This window comes from Ranitomeya variabilis, chromosome 2, assembly GCF_051348905.1.
Source record: "Ranitomeya variabilis isolate aRanVar5 chromosome 2, aRanVar5.hap1, whole genome shotgun sequence".
NCBI classification, from domain to species: Eukaryota; Metazoa; Chordata; class Amphibia; order Anura; family Dendrobatidae; genus Ranitomeya; species Ranitomeya variabilis.
In genome coordinates, this window is record NC_135233.1 from 211,431,493 (window position 1) to 211,451,849 (window position 20,357).

At 44.4% G+C, this 20,357-nt stretch overlaps 1 protein-coding gene across 2 annotated transcripts in view; it reads left to right on the top strand.

Annotated features, from left to right (window-relative positions):
* Positions 1 to 20,357, top strand: part of LOC143804934 (kinesin-like protein KIF14) — a 239,885-nt gene that overhangs the window by 89,966 nt on the left and 129,562 nt on the right. For both annotated transcript variants that reach the window (XM_077283557.1, XM_077283558.1), the window contains exons 6-7: positions 4,878 to 4,930; positions 7,317 to 7,347. In XM_077283557.1, coding sequence (XP_077139672.1) covers positions 4,878 to 4,930; positions 7,317 to 7,347 — 84 coding nt within the window. The remainder of the gene's footprint in view (positions 1 to 4,877; positions 4,931 to 7,316; positions 7,348 to 20,357) is intronic.

A 20,357-nucleotide genomic window follows, 5' to 3' on the forward strand; every position in this document is an offset into this window, starting at 1 on the left:
TTGAGTGCAACACATTGCATCATGTTTCCTCTATGCATCGTATTGAGTGCCTCTGTGTCTCATATTGCATCTTAGAGCCTCTATGCATCTTACCGAGTGCCACTGCATGTCATGGTGCCTCTTTGCATTATATTGCGTGTCTGTGTATCATATTGCTTCTATGCATTATGTCGTGTGTCCCTGTATCATGTCGCATCATAGTGCTTCTATGCATTATATTACATGCCTCTACGTATCATATTACATCATGGTGCCTCTATGCCTTATATTGCGTGCCTCTGTGCATCATATTGCGGCATGGTGCCTCTATGCATCTTACTGAGTGCCTCTGTGCGTCATATGGCATCATGGTGCCTCTATACATCATACTAAGTGCCCCTGTGCATCATATTGCATCATGGTGCCTCTATACATTATATGGCATGTCTCTGTGTATCATATTGCATCATAGTGCTTTTATGCATTATATTGCATGCCTCTGTGTATCATTTTGTATCATAGTACCTCTAGGCATCGTATTGAGTGCCTCTGCGTGTTGTATTGCATCATGGTGTCTCTATGCATCGTACTGAGTGCCTCTGGGTGTCATATTGTATCATAGTGCATCAATGCATCATACTGAGTACCTCTGTGCTTCATATTGCATTATTGTGCCTCTACGTATCATAGTGAGTGCCTCTGCATCATGTTGCATCTTAGTGCCTCTATGCATCATATCGAGTGCCTCTGTGTATCATATTGCATCATAGTGCCTCTGTGCTTCATGTTGTATTATAGTGTTTCATATTGCCTGTGTGCATCATAGTTCACAGTGCCTCTGTGCATCATGTTGCATCATGTCGCATTTTAGTGCTTCATATTGCCTTTATACATTGTATTGCATTATATTGCATCGTGGTGCTTCATTGTGCTTTTTTGCTTCACATTGCACATTGCACATTGATGCATGGCCCCTCCATGCATCAAGATGTGTGCTTACGGGCATCTTATTGCTTCAGTGCCCCTGTGCCTTAGGGGGTATCATTAGTATCATAGTACCTCTGTGCTTCCTAGTACTTCGGGCTTGGTATTTTCTTTTTTGGCTCTGGGTTGGACCTTCTGATTTAGGTTATGCAGCCACACACAAGGTATATCGTGGATCTACCATTTCACATTTTTGTCTTGGGCCCCAACTTTGGCTTATAGAGTCCTAGTGGTTTTGTACCCAGTTCCAACTTCTGTTGATTCATTCTTTACAACAGGGCTTAGCTGAGCTTTGCTTGAATTGGCTGAGTAAATTAGCAGTTCTTCCGTATGGAACAGTTTTTCTCAACCTACAAAGGGACATACTACTGTCCTGGGAGCAGAAAATACCAAGAGGTGGAAGGAAAAAATCCTTACCAATTCCACATGTGACAATCAGGCTGGTTTCCTTGATTAACATCCAGTAGACAGATTCCCGTCCCATAAGTCTATTGTACTATGGTTACCAGGGACGGCATGTCTGCCTTTGGCACCTTCTGGCGAATCAGCACCTCTCTGGTGGGAAGAATCCTGTTTTTCTCTAGCCATAGAGTATGGTTACTCCCTCCATGGCTGATAACACTGACAAGCTTGCCTTTCAGGATATGTATATGTGTGTAATGTCAGTAAAATAGGAGCAATGATCCACGTTTCGCTTTCAGCGTTTCTAATGAGAGGCCAACTCTGGTAATGTTAGGAAATATTACCTGCCGGATTGTGTATTCCTTAGTTGCAATAATATCCAACCCTTGTTTGGGGTTTAGACACCTAAGGATTCGGAATAGACGTGATCTCCTGGATGAGTAATGTGTGTACATCCTAATGCTCTGCCATTATCCATGTACTAACTGTTATTGATTTGATCTTCCCGCAGTCCAGGACCGGAGGCTAGTGGCACGCGCGGGGTGAGAGCGCGCCCTTATGACGCAAGCAGACGCCGCGGTGCATGACTGGGTAATCCAGTCTGAACAGGCACATGTTGCTTCTCCAAGTCCCCTCCTCATGGAAATATAGAGCAGGTGGTCGGGGGGCGGTACTCTGAGGCCTAATATGTGGAAATGGTCAAAAGGCTGGTCACCCAGACTTCTCTGGTGCATCTCCTCAGAATATTAGCCATAATATTGATTGTGAATGTTTCCAGGAGTGGAGTAGACCATATAGGAACCACCTTTCAGGTTCCAAGTTAGAAGAGGGAGTTTCCAATAACAGCTGTCTAAGAGTTTCTGCAAGGAATTGGAACAGTTAAAAGTTCAAGTCTTGGCTTTAAGGGCCCTGTACAATTCCGACCCGGCTGGGTATCGGGGATATCCAGGTTCATCAAAGCGTTGGCCAGGTCTAGACCCATCCCCTCTCGGTTTACTCCTCCTTGGAATTTAAACTTGGATCTTATATCCCTATCCAAACCTCCTTTTGAACCCCGGTCAGAGGTTTCTCTGGGAATCTGTCCCTTAAAACATCACTTTATGAATCGGTGGGTTCCCAGGTTTATCAGGGCAGCAGGTAGTTCGAGGCCACTTCCAGTAAAAGTTCCCTTCAATGGGATTTATTTTTGGTCCTTAAAACCCTGTCTAAACCGCCCTTCAAACCCTTAGAGGATATCCCATTAAAACTCCTATCCCTCAAAACATCCCTGCTCGTCGCCCTCTCATCTGCTCGTAGAATAAGCGACATACAGGCACTACCTTCTAACCCTCCTCATACACGGTTTTTAGAGAATAGGGTTACTCTCAAAATAGATCCTGCATACCTCCCGAAGGTGGCATCCCGGTTCCACAGAACTCAAGAGATATCTCTTCCCTCCTTTTGTCTTAACCCTAAAAATAGGGAGGAGGAATCATTGCATACACTAGATATCAGGAGATGCTTCACGTAGTACTTAGAAGCCACCAGAGAGAATAGGGAGGATGCCTCTCTTTTTGTGTGCTTTCAGGATCCCTGGAAGGGGAAAAAAGCCTCCAAAGCTACTCTGGCGAGATGGATCACAGATGCTATCAGCCTATCATACTCATCAAGTGGAATGTCTATTTCCGGGGAGGTCAAGGCTCACTCAACGAGAGCAGTGGCAGCTTCTTGGGCGAGAAGGCCGGAGCTTCGATTGACCAGATATGTAGAGCTGCTACTTGGTCATCACCTTCCACATTCTATAGGCACTATAGATTGGACCTTATCTCCTCTTCGGACCTTACTTTCGGTAAAGGGTTCTGGAAGCGGTGGTCCCTCCCTGAATGTACAAATCTCTGAAATCTCTCCGTGGTGCCGTCATGGGCGACAGAGAAAAATATAGTTCTTACCGATAACGGTATTTCTCTGAGCCCATGACGGCACCCGTACATTCCCTCCCTTCACTCATGGGTGTGCACGTTAATATAGTGCCATAGTTTATTTTATGATAGGTCACGCGGTATCTCAATTAAGTTAAATTAATATTGAAACTAATAAGCTGTTCCATAGTCTCCCATTGTTCTCTAGTAAACAACTGATGCGGGAGAGTGGTACCGCCCTTTTTATCTGTAGGTTTCCTGTCCTTGGTGGGCGGATCCCCTCTCTCAGTGGTGCCGTCATGGGCTCAGAGAAATACCGTTATCGGTAAGAACTATATTTTTCCTGTGCTTTGCTCTCCTACACGCTCACTGCAATATATTCGGCTTTCTGTATGTCTCTTTCCAGGAACTACAGCACTGTGGCTACACGGCTCCATAAAACCCTCCTCTGCCTCAGACTAATCCAGTCTGTTTCCAGGCAAGAACTGTTCTGACCTTTCCCTCCAAAACTACCATATATATGGGGAGTCACCTAGTAAATGGGATCAAAAGCTCCCCCTGGTGGCCTTGAGTGTGAATGTGTTGAATGCTTGTGTCTAACTGGTGACAGTTATCCCTTCTTGCCTCCAAACGTAACATCACTCTCCCCGTGAGGAAAGCAATGCTACTGTGACGACCAGGACCCTGGCACGCCCCACACTAGTCCAACCATACCCTCACCACTGGTTAGCAGCTTTCTGACTATGCAATATGCATAATAATCTGCCAGTCAGTGGTGTGGGCAGGGTTATACAGGGCTCAGCATTCTGAGCTCTGCTAGATCTGCAACAGAGAAAACTGATTATCGCAACTGCTGCACCCAGTAAACTGAGTAATACATCACTGGAATTAGGGTCTCTGTCTCTACATCATGCTGCTGTCAGTCACTTTTAAAGGAAATCTGTAAACTAGAGCTCTTTCCATATGCTTTCCAGGCATTCTAGGAGAGTTTAAGTATGATGTAACAATAAAGTGTTATGTAACATGTTTGTGGCATATAACTGTTATGTCTGCTGTGCCTCTGTGTTACTCATTAAACTAACAGCATTTATGACTGAGCAAGGGGCCATCATCCCCCAAGTAAATCTAAAGAGCCAAACAGTTCTGATAGATTTTGTTGTTAGCACTTTTTTAACTAAATCCACGATCTGCAAGAGCAGTCGTTCAATGGATTCCATTGATTTGTAATCTGTCTGGTCGGCCATGACTGCTCTGCATGCTGCAATATTTTTACTTGTCAAAATCAACAGATTGCCAATGATTGATGTGATCAAAAGCTTAAAGCCGCAGGACTTCTAAAATGTCACTGTCAACCCGGCTCTGCATAAGGGATTCTCTAACCTCTGTCCCTCGGTTGCAGTTAGTGCTGTATGTGACCATCCTGAGTAACATGCTGCTTCTGGGGTCTGTTATTGTCTGCAGCGCTGATGTCACCTCGACAAACGCTGCAGCCAATCTGAGCTTGTGCTGTCAGAGCTGCTGGAGGTTTATTCTGTGACTAAACTAGAAGGGACAGTAATTTGGTTGCATTAAAAAAAAAAATGTGTTTTTTGTTTGTTTTTTTCCTTGTTATAGCTGAAAGTCCGTGAACACCCAACCTACGGCCCGTATGTGGATGGTCTTTCAACGTAAGTCTTCCTGGGATTTCATCCTACCAGTACAGTTTCCTTCTTAATGTGACTGTTTCTGCAAAATTTTTTTTTTTTCTTACAAACTGCATTGTCAAATGCAAAAATTTTCAGGGTGTGCCTCCTACCACGCTTGTAAATATTTGATATATCCCACTGCGCTTTACTCACCCTCCCTAGATCCATCGCTGGGTCTCCAGTGTCCTGTTGATGTCACGAGTTGTCGAGTGCACTGATTGCCTTCAGTGCTGCAAACCATAACAGACACTGGAAGCAGCTGCTTAGACTCTTGCTGAACCTGGGGATAGTGAGTAAAGCCAGTTTATTACCAAAAAAATAAATATGCAGCTGGGTAATGGGTTTTCTGAAGTGTGAAGACCTTTTTAACATTTGAATTTCAGTGATTCATGTAATTTTTTATCCACTTTTTCCACCTGATAGACTGCCACAATTGAATTCTTTCTTTTTTTTTGAAGAATTTTTGTATTGATACTTTAAGACCCGTGTGTCCTCCCCCATGACATCAATTTCACCAAGATGTGTGAGAATAATCCTTTTTCCCTTTTTAAAATACACTGGAGAAGAACAGGGGTGGGAGCGTTATGCCAAGAAGGGGCATGGGATGAGGGGGGAATGTTATAGGATGGGCCAAATAATTACGATAAGTGTTGGCCCCCCATGTAGTAATGTTCCCCCCCCCCCCCCCCCCCGTCCTGCAACATATGTCTTTTACATGATCTAGCGTGCTACAAGGGCTCATACATCTGATCCAGGTCCAAGTTTTACACAGAGGCCCATCTAATTAGGCCATGATCTATGGGATATCCATGGATTTCTGGAAGATGAAATGGGACAAATGTACAAAAAATACCTTTTTAATGCAACTTTTTCTATCACCACATCTTGGCCACAAAAGAAAGACCTATGTTGGCTGGTCTTGGGCCTCGTTGTCTCGTTTCCCTTGCTTTACTTCTCGGTGGGTCTTGTGGAATATGGCCAGTGCATATAGATGACGGGGATGATGGCTCCTCACCTGAGATGTGCGGCGGCCGTCTCCTGATATGTAAGAACCTTTTTCAAATTTGTCAGTGTAACTTGATCTGATAATGGGTGAGATCACAGCCCGGAAGGTGTGATAATTGTACGGGTGGAAGGCGACATCAATCTTCTATTCTCTCTCGTCAGGCCCGAGGCGCTTACTCTCAATGTCGGTTTCCTATCTCCTCCCCACCTGCTTGTGAGCAGCACAATGTCAATGACCACGCTAGCCTGATGACTTGGCTTGTTCTCATTATGCGAACCCTGTCCCACTCATCAGACCCCACAGAGCTTTGAGTGTTTCAAGAAAACTTAGAACCTGACTCAAACTAAAATGGAAGGACAATATAAGGGCACTTGCTTTGCAATCACCCCTCTGTATAGGACACGTCCTGTTCTGATGTTTTTAATAGTCCACCAGGAAATACATTTTCTTAGTTCCTTTAAAAGACAGTACAAACCTGGTGACTACTCATTAAAAGGGAATCTGTCAGCAGGTTTATGCTATGTAATCTGAGAGGAGCATGGTGTAGGGGCAGAGATCCTGATTCCATCGATGTGTCACGGAGTTGATTGCTGTAGTTTTAATACAATCCTAGTTTTATCAGCAGGAGATAATTAGTGGAGGACTAGTAAACCTGCTGCCATGTAGTCTAACCACACCCCCACCCCTGATTGGCAGCTCAGGAAACAGCCAGTCAGGGGTGTGGGCGGGGTTATACAGAACTCTGCAGCAGAGAATAGGTAGATCTGCAGTAGTTGAGTGAATGTGTTCAGAATCTGTCGCCAAATCTGAATTTGCTACATTCTAATTCTTTTTCTATCCTTTCTAAGAAATGTGTCCAGCTATCTGCTGTGACATTAATGCAATGAATAGGCGTACATGTAGTAAACTGCCAAGTATAATCATGCAATAAAATAGTTTAGTTTTGTTTACTATTTTCATTTTATTTAATTTTATAATGTCTAGAATTCCAAGACTAAACGTATACTGTATTACTTACATTTTATGCTTTTTCTGGCACCGATTTACCTGCTCAATCATCGTATTCTGCCTGATAAATGCAATCCCTTCTTAACAGATGCTTCTTTTTCTCCCTTTAACACAGTTGTTTCTCTATACTTGATAAAGTTTAAAATAAACAGATCCCGGGGTGAATAGCAGCATTACAATTGGATTGGCATCTAAACTGTGGAGCAGTTGGTGCCTTGGCGCCAAGGGACAGAAAACAGCAGGTTTTTGCTGGAGGGGACATCTACGTTATTTCCCTCTTGGTCCGCGACAACTAAGCAGATGTCCTAGAATGATTATTTTACCTTCTAGTAATTTTGCTTCTTATCCTCACAGGTATGTGATTGCCTCATTCACAGATGTGCAGGTATGTGTGCTCCATCCTTGGTCTCTTGTGCCACCTGCTGTTCACTTACGATATTACAGCTTCACAAATTGGCACAGAAAATGGCAATCGCTTTGTTATAGAATGGTTTTTTTTTTTACATTTTTTTTTCTTCTAGGTACAGTAACATCAATATAAATGTCTTACACTATTGAGACTGGCAATGGCAACCACATGTAATCCTTTTTTCTACTTTATTTTTTTGGGCAATAGCACACCTTGGTGAAAAAATGTACATTTATTAAATAACAAATGAAATGTAAATTATAAAAAATAGATTAAGGGCAATACTACTCTCCTGATGTGTTCACCATAAAGCGACTGTCATGACTGTCGGGTGTTCCGGAACCAGGGGCTCCTTCCATGTTCCTAACACTAGGGGCACCCTAGCACGCCCCTTCCCCGGATTACTTCTGATGGTGAAGATTCTGAGGCCACGTACCTTGCCTTAGCTCCTGAAATCTCCCTCAATCTGTACTCTTCCCCCCACCCAGGGAAGAGGGGAGTAGTAGTGTACCGTAATACACTAACCAGACTAACAAAGTAATATGAACAGGGGTAACAAAAAATACCAAACATAAATATACTTGCACACATAACAAAGGAATGCATCGGGAAGTGGAGGATGCGGTTAAACCAAAGTAAGAGAAAAACAGAACAAATCACATACTCAACCTAGCGACAGTCACAGATAAACCCACCAAATGCCTTCTCCAATAATAACAACAACAACCTCCAGCCATGCAGCATGAGCTAGCTCTGGCAATTAATGCTAGCCAGGAACCAGATTATATAGGAGATGGGAGTGGCTAACAGTGCACTGCTGAAAGACTTAACGCTACAGGAGCTCTCAACAGAGCAGATTAACCCCTGCACTGCCAAAAGAAACATGCACTATTTATTAAGGTGAAGTGCTTCTAATCGGTGCAGGAGTAGGAGAAATTAAACTCTGTGGTCTTCGGGCTCCTCTGTCGATGTAAATCCGTGACAGTGACAATGCTAAAACATTTTCTAAAGCTTCCCTCACCTCACCATACACCTTACACACTTCTCAGCCAAATTATGGTCCAGCCAATTGTTTGGCCGGCAGCCATCTTGGTCATTTCTTACATACATGGTTACACTGATTTGGCTGAGTCACATCTCTGGTGACTGCTTATCTCGGGAAGAATAAAAGGCTCCTCAACTCCCCGACCACCTTTATCTGGGCCACACAAACACATTAGACTGCAAGCTAAACACATTGATATTTGTGGGCAGGGCCGGATTGACCATCAGGCACTTCAGGCAAATGCCAGAAGGGTTGGTGCCAGTAGTGGGCCGCTCCATCTGTGTACACTGTCGCTGTCAGTGGCGCCAGTGCCGCCTTTGATTACATCCAAAGAATCTCATTTTTATTTCTGCTACAGTGCTAGTGTCAAGTGTCCTTCAACCCAGCCAAGATTTGATTGACAGTCCCTTTATCAGTGTTCAGCCAGGACTTTACTTCCCTCTGGGCCGCACCAGTAAACTGACCAATGAGGATTTTTACTTTTTGCTCCTCAGTCAGGGCCGGACTGGCCATCGGGCATTTCTTGCAAATGCCAGATGGGCCGGTGGCAGTTATGGGCCACTCGCCAGCGCTGACGATCGCCCCCCCACCCCCATCAGATGCCAGTTCAGTTGAATGCAATGATGGAGAGAGCTGTCGCTCCATCTCCTATCATTCCCCTCTGCCTCTGACACTGCGGATGCGCGATGACGTCATATCGCGTACCTGCTGTGTGCCAGGCGGACTGCGGCTGCTGAGACCGGAGCCAGGAGCAGCACTGGGCACGAGGAGAGGTGGAGATTGTGGTGTGTGGTTTTTTTTTGTTTTTTTTTTAATATCAATGAGTAATAGCTGGATTGTGGGGCTATGGGGGGGGGGCTGTATTACATTCTATGAGGGAGGATTGCATCATACTCTTTTATGGGGCTACTTTATATTCTATGGGGAGGTAGGCTGTATTATATTCTATATTAAATGTATTCTATGTATTTAATTTTATTCTATGAGGGGTGATTGCATCATATTCTATGGGGAGCTGCATTATACTATGAGGGCTGCATTGTATTCTATGGGGGGCTGCAATATACTGAGGGGGCTAATATATATATTTATATGCAGGGGCTGCATTATATTCTCTGGGGGTGGTTACATTATACTCGGGGCTACAATATATTCTGTGGTGTGGCTGCATTATACTCTGGGGTGGCATCATTATACTATATGTGGGCTGCATTATACTGTATTGAGGACTATGGGGAATACATTATACTATATGAAGAACTATAGGAAGCGAATTGTACTACATGGATGACTATGGCGGTGCATTATACTATATGGAGCACTATGAGGAGTGTTTTATACTATATGGAGGACAGAGGAGTGTATTATACTATATGGAGGACAGAGGAGTGTATTATACTATATGGAGGACAGAGGAGTGTATTACACTCCTCAGTCCTCCATATAGTATATTATACTATATGGAGAACTGAGGTGCACTGTTGTGAATTCTGCTTTTGGGCTCCCTCCGGTGGTTGTAGGTGGTAATGCAGTTGCCCCTGAGTTGCAGTCCTGGTCAGGTGTATCTGCTGATTGCAGTTCTGACTGGGGTATTTAGGCGTGCAGGATTCATTAGTCCTTGCCAGTTGTCAATTGTTGTTGGGAGGTGTAGGACCTGTGCCTGGTTCCTCCTGCCTTTCTGCCAAATCAGCAAAGATAAGTGTCTGTTTTTTTTTCCTGTGGCACACATGCTATGTGCTTCACAATTCAGTGCTATTTTTTGTGTTTTCTTGTCCAGCTTAGATTGTGTCAGTATTTTCTCAGTCTTGTTGGATTCTCTGGAGTGGCAGATATACATTCCATGTCTTTAGTTAGATTGTGGAACTTTTTGTATTATCTGCTGTGGATATTTTTGGAAGGGTTTTAATACTGACCGCCTAGTAATCTGTCCTATCCTTTCCTATTTAGCTAGAGTGGCCTCTTTTGCTGAATCCTGTTTTCTACCTGCGTGTCTATTCTTCTCCTACTCAGTCACTATTCGTGGGGGGCTGCCTATCCTTTGGGGGTCTGCTCTGAGGCAAGGTAGCATTCCTATTTCCATCTATAGGGGTATTTAGTCCTCCGGCTGTGTCGAGGTGTCTAGGGTATGTTAGGCACACCCCACGGCTACTTCTAGTTGCGGTGTTAGTTCAGGATTTGCGGTCAGTACAGGTTCCACCGACTCTAGAGAAAGTTTCATGCGGCTCCAAGGTCACCAGATCATAACAGTGCACATTATAATATATGGAGGACTATGGGGTGTATTATACTAAACAAGCAAAATGCTGCCTATTCATGGAGCGGTTGGATTGTTTAAGTGGGAACAGAAATCCTTGTTCTCAGCAGCACATCGCCGGTGTAAACTGTAGTTGTGCTGCTGATAACATGATACTGTATGGGGACAGATTGATCTAATTGTGATTGTTCTGTTCCCATCATTCTTTCTCAGTTGGTCTAAAGAGGCCGGGAAACAAGCGAACGGCTTCAGTATTGTCGATCACGCTCGTTTAGTGGCCTCAGATCAGCGCATGTAAATACAACAGAAATGCTTCACAGGGAGACCAGGAAAGGACGATGACAGTTGTAGTTGGCACCCAGCACCTGGGAATAGCGCTAACTATACTGCTTTTCCCAGCTGCCAAAGCATTTAATTCTGGTATGATTTTAAGGGTTGATGTCAGCTGCGATCAATCCCTGGTGTAAATAAAGGAGAGGTGTCTATCAGACACCCCTACTACTAGCCCAGACCTGGCGAGACGCAGTGACGGTATTAACAATACCGCTCTTCAGTCACCGAGCTCAGCCCAAGACCCGGAATATCTGAAGAGCGGTGACATTACTGATGTCACCGCTCTTCAGAGTCACTGGGTCTCGTGCTGCGCAGTGGAACCAAGTGGCTGTAGGCAAAGTTTATGGAGCATCAGAATGAGGTTCCATAGCCTTTGGTTGTCTCAATCCCATCATTATCTACGAGATCCAGTTATGTAGGTAAAGTAGCGGCTTTTCTTGATAATGCAACTAAAAGCAATAAATAAGACTGAGCTGTAATGCTGGATACAGCTGTAATTGTTATACTAGATGGTGGCCCAATTCTAACGCATCGGGTATTCTAGAATATGTATGTAGTTTATCTATGCAAATTTCAGAATAATGCAATGAATATACAGGATTCAGCTGGCCGGGCGCGACCAAATAGCGAAGCGTGGTTCAAATCCCATGCCAATTTGCAGCCGGACTGCGTCTGTCGCTGACTGGTCGGTGAAACCAGGGCAAGCTCCAGGTTTTTGAGGGTCCTGGGCGAAGTCTCGCAGCCCACTTAGTGTATAGAGCATTGTGGGCACCATATTCCTGGTTAAAAAAAAGAATTAAAATAAAAAATAGTTATATACTCGCCTTCCGGGGGCCCCCGGAACCAGCCCAGGCCTTTAGCGATGCTCCTCGTGACGCTCTGTTCCCAGTAATGCCTTGCGGCAATAACCTGTTAGGCTGGAGTCACACTTGGCGTAAGACAATACGCCACGTATTATACGTCCGTACTACGGAGAAATGTTCCCAAAATATTGATCCGTAGTCAGGGTGTGTCAGCGTATTTTGCGCATGGCATCCTCCGTATGGCATCCGTACTGCGAGATTTTCGCGCAGGCTTGCAAAACCGACATCTAATGGATTTATGTGCTCAAATGTTCGGGAAAACATATATACAGTGTATATATAGATATATATAGTCATTGAGATATATATATATATATATATATATATATTTCTGTATTTAGATTTCATTCAGCGCGATATCTGTGAACAGCCGGTAATTCAATTGCCGGCTTTTCATTTCTCCTGCACAAATCCGACAGGATATGAGACATGGTTTACATACAGTAAACCATCTCATATCCCCTTTTTTTTTTTGCATATTCCACACTACTAATGTTAGCAGTGTGTATGTGCAAAATTTCAGCGCTGTAGCTGCTGAAATAAAGGGTTAAATGGCGGAAAAAATTTGCGTGGGCTCCCGCGCAATTTTCTCCGCCAGAATGGTAAAGCCAGTGACTGAGGGCAGATATTAATAGCCTAGAGAGGGTCCTTGGTTATTGGCCCCCCCTGGCTACAAACATCTGCCCCCAGCCACCCCAGAAAAGGCACATCTGGAAGATGCGCCTATTCTGGCACTTGGCCACTCTCTTCCCACTCCCTGTAGTGGTGGGATATGGGGTAATGAAGGGTTAATGCCACCTTGCTATTGTAAGGTGACATTAAGCCAGATTAATAATGGAGAGGCGTCAATTATGTCACCTATCCATTATTAATCCAATTGTTGGAAAGGGTTAAAAAACACACACACACATGATTAAAAAGTAGTTTAATGAAATAAACACAGCGGTTGTTGTAGTAATTTATTGTTCTCTCAATCCATCAGGAACACCCTCGCTTGGAAAAATAATAAACGCACAAGATACATACCTTCTGGTGAACCGTCTCGTCCCACGAAGTAAATCCATCTGAAGGGGTTAACTAATATTACAGGCAGGAGCCCTGCTAAATGCAGCTGTGCTCCGTGCCTGTAATCCCCGGCGAATGAAGGAAATGTAGGTCATTGACCTACATTTCCTTCAGTCGCGGTGAGGCGCCCCCTGGTGGATGTCCTCATATGACCTGGAGTGTGGGAAAAAGTTCACAGGCTGCAGTTCATGAGAACATCCACCAGAGGGCGCCTCACTGCGACTCAATGTAAGTACAGATCCTGCTTTCCTTTCAGCACCCGGGGATTACAGGCACGAGCGAGCAGTTTATCGCAGCTCGTGCCTGTAATATTAGTTAACCCCTTCAGATGGATTACTTCGTGGGACGAGACGGTTCACCAGAAGGTATGTATCTTGTGCGTTTATTATTTTTCCAAGCGAGGGTGTTCCTGATGGATTGAGAGAACAATAAATTATTACAACAACCGCTGTGTTTATTTCATTAAACTACTTTTTAATCATGTGTGTGTTTTTTTAACCCTTTCCAACAATTGGATTAATAATGGATAGGTGTCATAATTGACGCCTCTCCATTATTAATCTGGCTTAATGTCACCTTCCAATAGCAAGGTGGCATTAACCCTTCATTACCCCATATCCCACCGCTACAGGGAGTGGGAAGAGAGTGGCCAAGTGCCAGAATAGGCGCATCTCCCACTTTACACTCTTTGAAAGCCCCCAGTGATGAGGGCCCTCACAATATTAAATTAAACCTACTCTCCTAAGAAGTCCACTGGTAGATGGCGGGAAGAGGCTGGTGGGCTGACACTGATATCATTGCGCTGGGGCATGGTAGAGTGCTGGCACAACGTCACCACGCTACTCCACCAGGAACCTACTGTTCTGCAGGCCTCAATAGTATTTTCTTCTGGTAGGCTGCCCAATTAGCAGCCTTTAAGGCAGATTAGGGAATTTGGATGTTGTAAATGAGTTTGACAAACGAAGATTTTTTAGTAATCCCAAAAGATTTTTACCCTTTATACCCACCCCCTCCCCATGTATTATGTCCGGGGGGAGAGAGTGTTAAGAGGAGCTGGGGAAACACTACACTGGGTAGGTGCCGGCTCTGTGATACACTATACAGCCAGCAACTTCTTCTAACCAGTGATTATAGCCAACTACGATCGCTGCTGTTTAACTGCTTATATGCCACTGTCTATCTCTGATAGCATGCACTGAAGTGGTGGAAATCCTGTTCCAGCTCCCCCTTCACAAGCATGGAGGCCAAAAGCTGGGCCCCATAGTTATATTTCTGCTAATAGTAGTGAAGTAAAGAAAATGGTCCCTGCTGAATCCATTAAATTGATATCCGGGTGCAAGAAGAACTTTATTGAAGGTGGACAATGTTTCTGAGACAAATAGATGTTGCCGTTACCTAGATCCGTGGTCCCCCAACCTTTTTTGCACCAGGGACCGGCTTCAAGCAAGACCATTCTTCCATGGCCCGGCAGGGTGGAGGTGGGGCAAGGGCAAGGCTTTGGTCATATGGGGGAGTTGTAGTTTAGTTAGTGCATAGTTATGATTTAATTATGACATTTTATATAGTATGATGGTTCGACCTGCAAACTCCTATATAGTATGATATATATTTGGGGCTATTATATATTATATAATTTTTTATTTATTTGGCGGGTCACAGGAGATTGTATATTTCAACTTTGCAGCCTTTACGAAGTAATTTTCCTCTTACTGGAGGCCTACAACCCCAGGCAAAAACTTATGTAATCACCGGCCTTGGAGGATGTTCATTCAGTTGTGTGTTTTTTGTTTTTTTGTTTTATTAAAAAAAAAAAAAAAAAAGAAAAGCAGATCAGACATGGCAAAAAACTACAATCCTTTCAAATGACAACTTTCTGGCTCTACTAAACACTAAAAGAAATCAAGAAAAAGAAATGTGGTAGTCAGAAATGGTTACTTTTTTAGACCAAGCATAGGGGAAAAATTATGGAATCTCCCTCTAAATTTCAATTCCCAAAACTAACACCTGTATCAAATTAGATCTGCTCATTAGTCTGCATCTAAAAAGGAATGATTACACTTTGGAGAGCTGTTGCGCTAAGTGGTCTGACATGAATCATGGCTCCAACACGAGAGATGTCAATAGAAACAAAGGAGAGGGTAAATCATAATGCAATGTTGCAAAAGATGTTAGTTGTTCAGTCAGCTGTGTATAAAATCTGGACCAAATACAAACATGGGTAGGTTGTTAAAGACAAACATACTGGTAGACCAAGGAAGACCTCAAAGCGTCGCTGCGTCAAGACCAGAAACTTAAAGCAATATGTCTCCAAAACAGGAAATGCACAACAAAACAAATGGGAGGAAACTGGAGTCAACGTCTGTGACCGAACTGTAAGAATCCACCTAAAGGAAATGGCTTTCGTTTAGATTTTCTGTATGTAAATCCCATCATTAACACCTAAACAGAAAAAAACAAGGTTGCTTTTCCTTGGCTCACTGTAATCGTGGACTGTGGATGACTGGATCAAAGTCATATTCAGTGATGAATCGTGAATTTGCATTGGGCAAGGTGATGATGCTGGAACTTTTGTTTGGTGTTTTGGTTGACATTTCAGACTCTCTTCTTATCCCATCAATTGAAAGGATGTTTGGGGATGATGAAATCATTTTTCAGCATAATGCATCTTACCATAGAGCAAAAACTGTGCAAACATTCCTTGAAAAAGACACACAAGGTCAATGTCATGGCCTGCAAATAGTCCGGATCTCAATCCAATTGAAAATCTTTGGAAGTTGAAGAAAATGGTCCATGACAAGGCTCCAACCTGCAAAGCTGATCTGGCAACAGCAACCAGAGAAAGTTGGAGCCAGATTGATGAAGAGGACTGTTTGACACTCATTAAGTCCATGCCTCAGAGACTGCAAGCTGTTGTAATAGCCAGAGGTGGTGCAACAAAATACTAGTTGTGTTGGAGTGTTTTTGTTTTGTTTTTTTCATGATTCCATAATTTTTCCCCTATACTTGGCTAAAAAAAAGTAACAATTTCTGACTACCACATTTTTTTGTTCTTGATTTCCTTTAGTGTTTTCTAAAGCCAGAAAGTTGTCATTTGAAATGACTTTAGTTTTGTGCCATGTCTGTGATCTGCTTTTTTTAAAAAAATAAAAAAAAATGAATAAAGACGTGAATGAACATCCTCCAAGGCCAGAGATTACATAATTTTTGGCAGGGGTTGTAGTATAATGCACGCCACATAGCCCTCAATATAGTTTAATGCGCTACCCCATTACTCTCCATACAGCATAATGAGCTCCCCCCCATATAGTATAATGGGTTCCTGCCATCACCCTCACTGGTTTTGTTTATTTAAAAATATAAACAAAATTGGAATAAACCCTCTCTAGTCTCCTCCTCATTCCCTGGCAGCTCTGGTTCTTCAGCGAGCTGTGTGAAGCTCCCTCATATGAGTGCAGAGGGCACCATGTAGTGATGTCATCTCGCCCAATTTTCAACTGCATTAAGGGGCACCATAGCAGCCACGTGGTTAGATGTGGCAACTGGAAATCTGCAATTTTCAGCATTACACCTTTCTTTTTTTTTTCTTCTTTTTTTTTCCTCCCGCCTCTTTCTGGAGTTCACCATACGGTTTAATTTTTAAACTGGCCTTTTAATTGTCCCTTCAAGATAAAATATTTGGATGAAATTACTCCGGTCGATGCTGCCACCATGAGCGTAGGACGTGTAAGTATGTCAAAAGTCAGAAAGTGATTAAAGGGACACCAATGCGTTAGACATTTTTCATTACCCTATGAGCGGCTATGTAATTTTTTTTTCAATAGATTTTTTTTTTTTCTGTGCATGTTTGAAACTAACCTAATTGTCCCTTGAAATGGTGTTTTATACCTCATCGGATTAATCGGTCCTAACTCCAATATCCTAGAATATTGGTGGCCGCTTTACTGCTAGACACGGACTCCTTTAGAGAATGTCTTCCCTTTATTCAGGGGAGTATTTGGGTGTCCCTTTTACATGTGGTGCCTCTGTTATTAATTTGTCCTGTAATTAATAGGATTACTCTGTGCATTACTCCAGAGTCCCTTTTTGCTCTTCCACTGAACTCTGTACTATTCACGTTGGGCTGAATGACAGACACCAACGATGACACTTAAGTTACAAAAAATGTAGCCACAGGCATCCTTACAGCAGCGCCCCATAATGCATCGGACTGGCCGTCACATACAGCTGGAGGGAAGGAAGGAGGGTGATCTCTTTAAAAAGTTTCACTACTAGGAGGAAAAAGCTGTGTGACAGGTCCCTGAGGCAACTATTTTAACGCTTTGAGTACCTAGAAAAGCAAATGTTAACTGTATGGAGCCCTCCATCTTACTGAGATGTGAGATCACTTGTTAAAAATAAATTAAATCTAAAAATATATATATTGTAAAAGTAAAATCTAAAAATTGAGTTTGCAAGATGGCATGACATGCTGCCACTAAGACTTTGAAGGGGTTGTCCACCACTTCTTGGGTATTGATGATGTCCCATTGACCAGCTGTCGGCAGCGCAGGCTGAGTGTAGAATGTGTACGGAGCCTCAACAGCTCCATATACTTTGTAATGACCATTCTCGGGTACGACAGCTGAAGTGCAGCACTTGCTTGGCCACTGTATGGAGCTGTCCAGCACTGTACAGTCTACAGTGTTAAGAATGGCAGGATATAAATTAAAGTTAATTGATGGAAACAAAATGTCATGTTGTGATGGTCCTCAAACTGTTTCTGAAACTGCGACCCTAACTATCCCTGTCCCGGGGGTACTCTTAAAGATAGGGAGGCCTGAGTCTCTGATCTTACTGTGCACCTGTTAAACCCTGATATGTCCATTCCCCCACCCCTTAATGCCTGTGACAGAAATAGAAGGTAAATAATACACAGACAAAACTGGGATAACAGAAGGCAACAAACACACGCACCAAAGGTAGAGGGGTGTATAGGGCAAGATAGAAATGAACCAACCAAATGGAAATAAGACAATGAGGAAAGCATACACCCAAAAAAGGCACATAATGATCTCCAATTCAGCACGGTGTCTCCAAGGAGCTAGGAAGCAAAGCTTTCATTTGCAAGACAGAGAGGATCTGGCCAGGTTTTTATAGGGAGAGGTAATGACCAGATCAGAAGCAGCTGAAAATGGAGCTTCAAGTATATGACCAGCATAGAATGGGTCGTTAACCTCTTCAACACCAAAGGAAACCAAATCCATTTAATACACAAATACACAGGCTAAATGGAATATCTTCAATTCACAATACATAGTGAAATTACCGTATATACTCGAGTATAAGCCGAGATTCAGCCCATTTTTTGGGGGGCTGAAAGTCCCCCTCTCGGCTTATACTCGAGTCATGCCCGGGGGTTGGCAGGGGAGGGGGAGCAGGGGCTGTCTAGTTATACTTACCTGCTCCTGGCGCGGTCCCTGCTTCTCCCGGCGCTGCATCTTCTTCCTGTATTGAGCGGTCACATGGTACCGCTCATTACAGAAATGAATATGCGGCTCCACCTCCCATAGGGGTGGAGCCGCATATTCATGACTGAAAATGAGTGGTAACTGTGACCGCTCAATACAGGAAGAAGATGCAGCGCCGGGAGAAGCAGGGACTGCAGGGACCGCGCCAGGAGCAGGTAAGTATATGGGGAGGGGAGCGCTGCGCGATATTTACCGCTCCTTGTTCCGGTGTGGCTCTGTCATCCGCATCCTCTGGCAGTGACGCTCAGGTCAGAGGGCGCGGTGACGTAGTCAGTGCGCGCCCTCTGCTGAGCGTCAGTGCTGGAGAGGAGATGGAGCCGCGCGAGGAGCATGTAAATATTGAAAGCGCGCCGGCGTCCTGAGCAAGAGAGGAGCATGTGATTTTTTTTTTTTTTTTTTTTTATTGCAGCATTATATATGGCACAGCTTTCTATGGAGCATCTATGGGGCCATAATGAACAGTGCAGAGCATTATATATGGGGCACAGCTTTCTATGGAGCATCTATGGGGCCATAATGAACGGTGCAGAGCATTTTATATGGGGCACAGCTTTCTATGGAGCATCTATGGGGCCATAATGAACGGTGCAGAGCATTATATATGGCACAGCTTTATGTGGAGCATCTATGGGGCCATAATGAACGGTGCAGAGCATTCTATATGGGGCACAGCTTTATGTGGAGCATCTATGGGGCCATAATGAACGGTGCAGAGCATTATATATGGCACAGCTTTATGTGGAGCATCTATGGGGCCATAATGAACGGTGCAGAGCATTCTATATGGCACAGCTTTATAAGGAGCATCTGGAGCACCCCCACCGTCGCAGGGCCGTGGGGTACCCGGTACCGGGCCTCTGTCTCGATTCTGTCTGTCGGATTCTTGGACCCAGTCCGTGACCCTGCTAAGGGGCGTCCAGTTAAAGTTGAGAGTGATGATGTGTGGTGCAGGGTGCGAGGAATAACGAGGACACAGGGTTGCAGTCTCTTTACCTCTTTACTGAAGGCTTCAGGATCCTCAATCCAGAGTACGGTTAACAGGGCTGTCTGAGACCAGCCGGTCTGATGGCACCTCCAGAGCTCCCTTTGCAGGTGGAAATCTGTGCCTTCCTTCTAGCGCTTGTGTGTTGTAGTCTTTCCCTGCTGAGCACCACGGCATAGTCCTCACAACTGTTGTCTGTTTCTGATGTTCCCTCACAACTGATTCTGATGTTCTTCTCCGTCCCCCAGATGATATGGCTAGGACGCACCCGTATGACGGGTAGGCCTGGAGTTCTTCCGGGACCCTAGAGTCGCCCCTCTCCCACTGTTGCCCCCTATGTCTGCTTAGGTGATTTAGGTGAGACAGCCCGCCTGTAACTGACTGTCCTGCCGTTGGTTTGAAGTAAGGCTTGGAGCCAGTACTTCCTCGGCGTTTCCGGCCACCAGCTACACGCCTCAGTAGGATGTTGCCTCGGTCTTACAGCATGACTCCTACTGGTGTTTTCTCCTTGTTGCTTTGATCTCGTTTCTCACTCTTCACAATAAACCTCGCTGCTTGTCCTTTCTTGGGGTACCGCCGCAATGAAGTGCAGGCGCGGTCCCGTAACGTTCTTTCTGTTCGCTAGGCCTCTGTCAGGATCCCACCCCTGACAGGGACCCCCTGAATCTTCCCCTGCAGCACCCTCTGCCACAGGATGTTGCCTGGTTCCAACCCAGTCAGCTTTCTGTCTAACTTCCTATCTAACCCCCAGTATTACCAGACTGTGAGGAGTGGCCTAATACATAGTGCCCTTTGCTCCCCCTGGAGGCCAGACTATGAAGTGTATTGTTGTCTGTGATACCTGGTCAGGTGAACTCCTTCAGTGCCATCAGACGTACCATCACTCCCCTTAGCGGCGGAGCGATGTTACTGCAACGACCAGGTCTCTGGGGCGCTG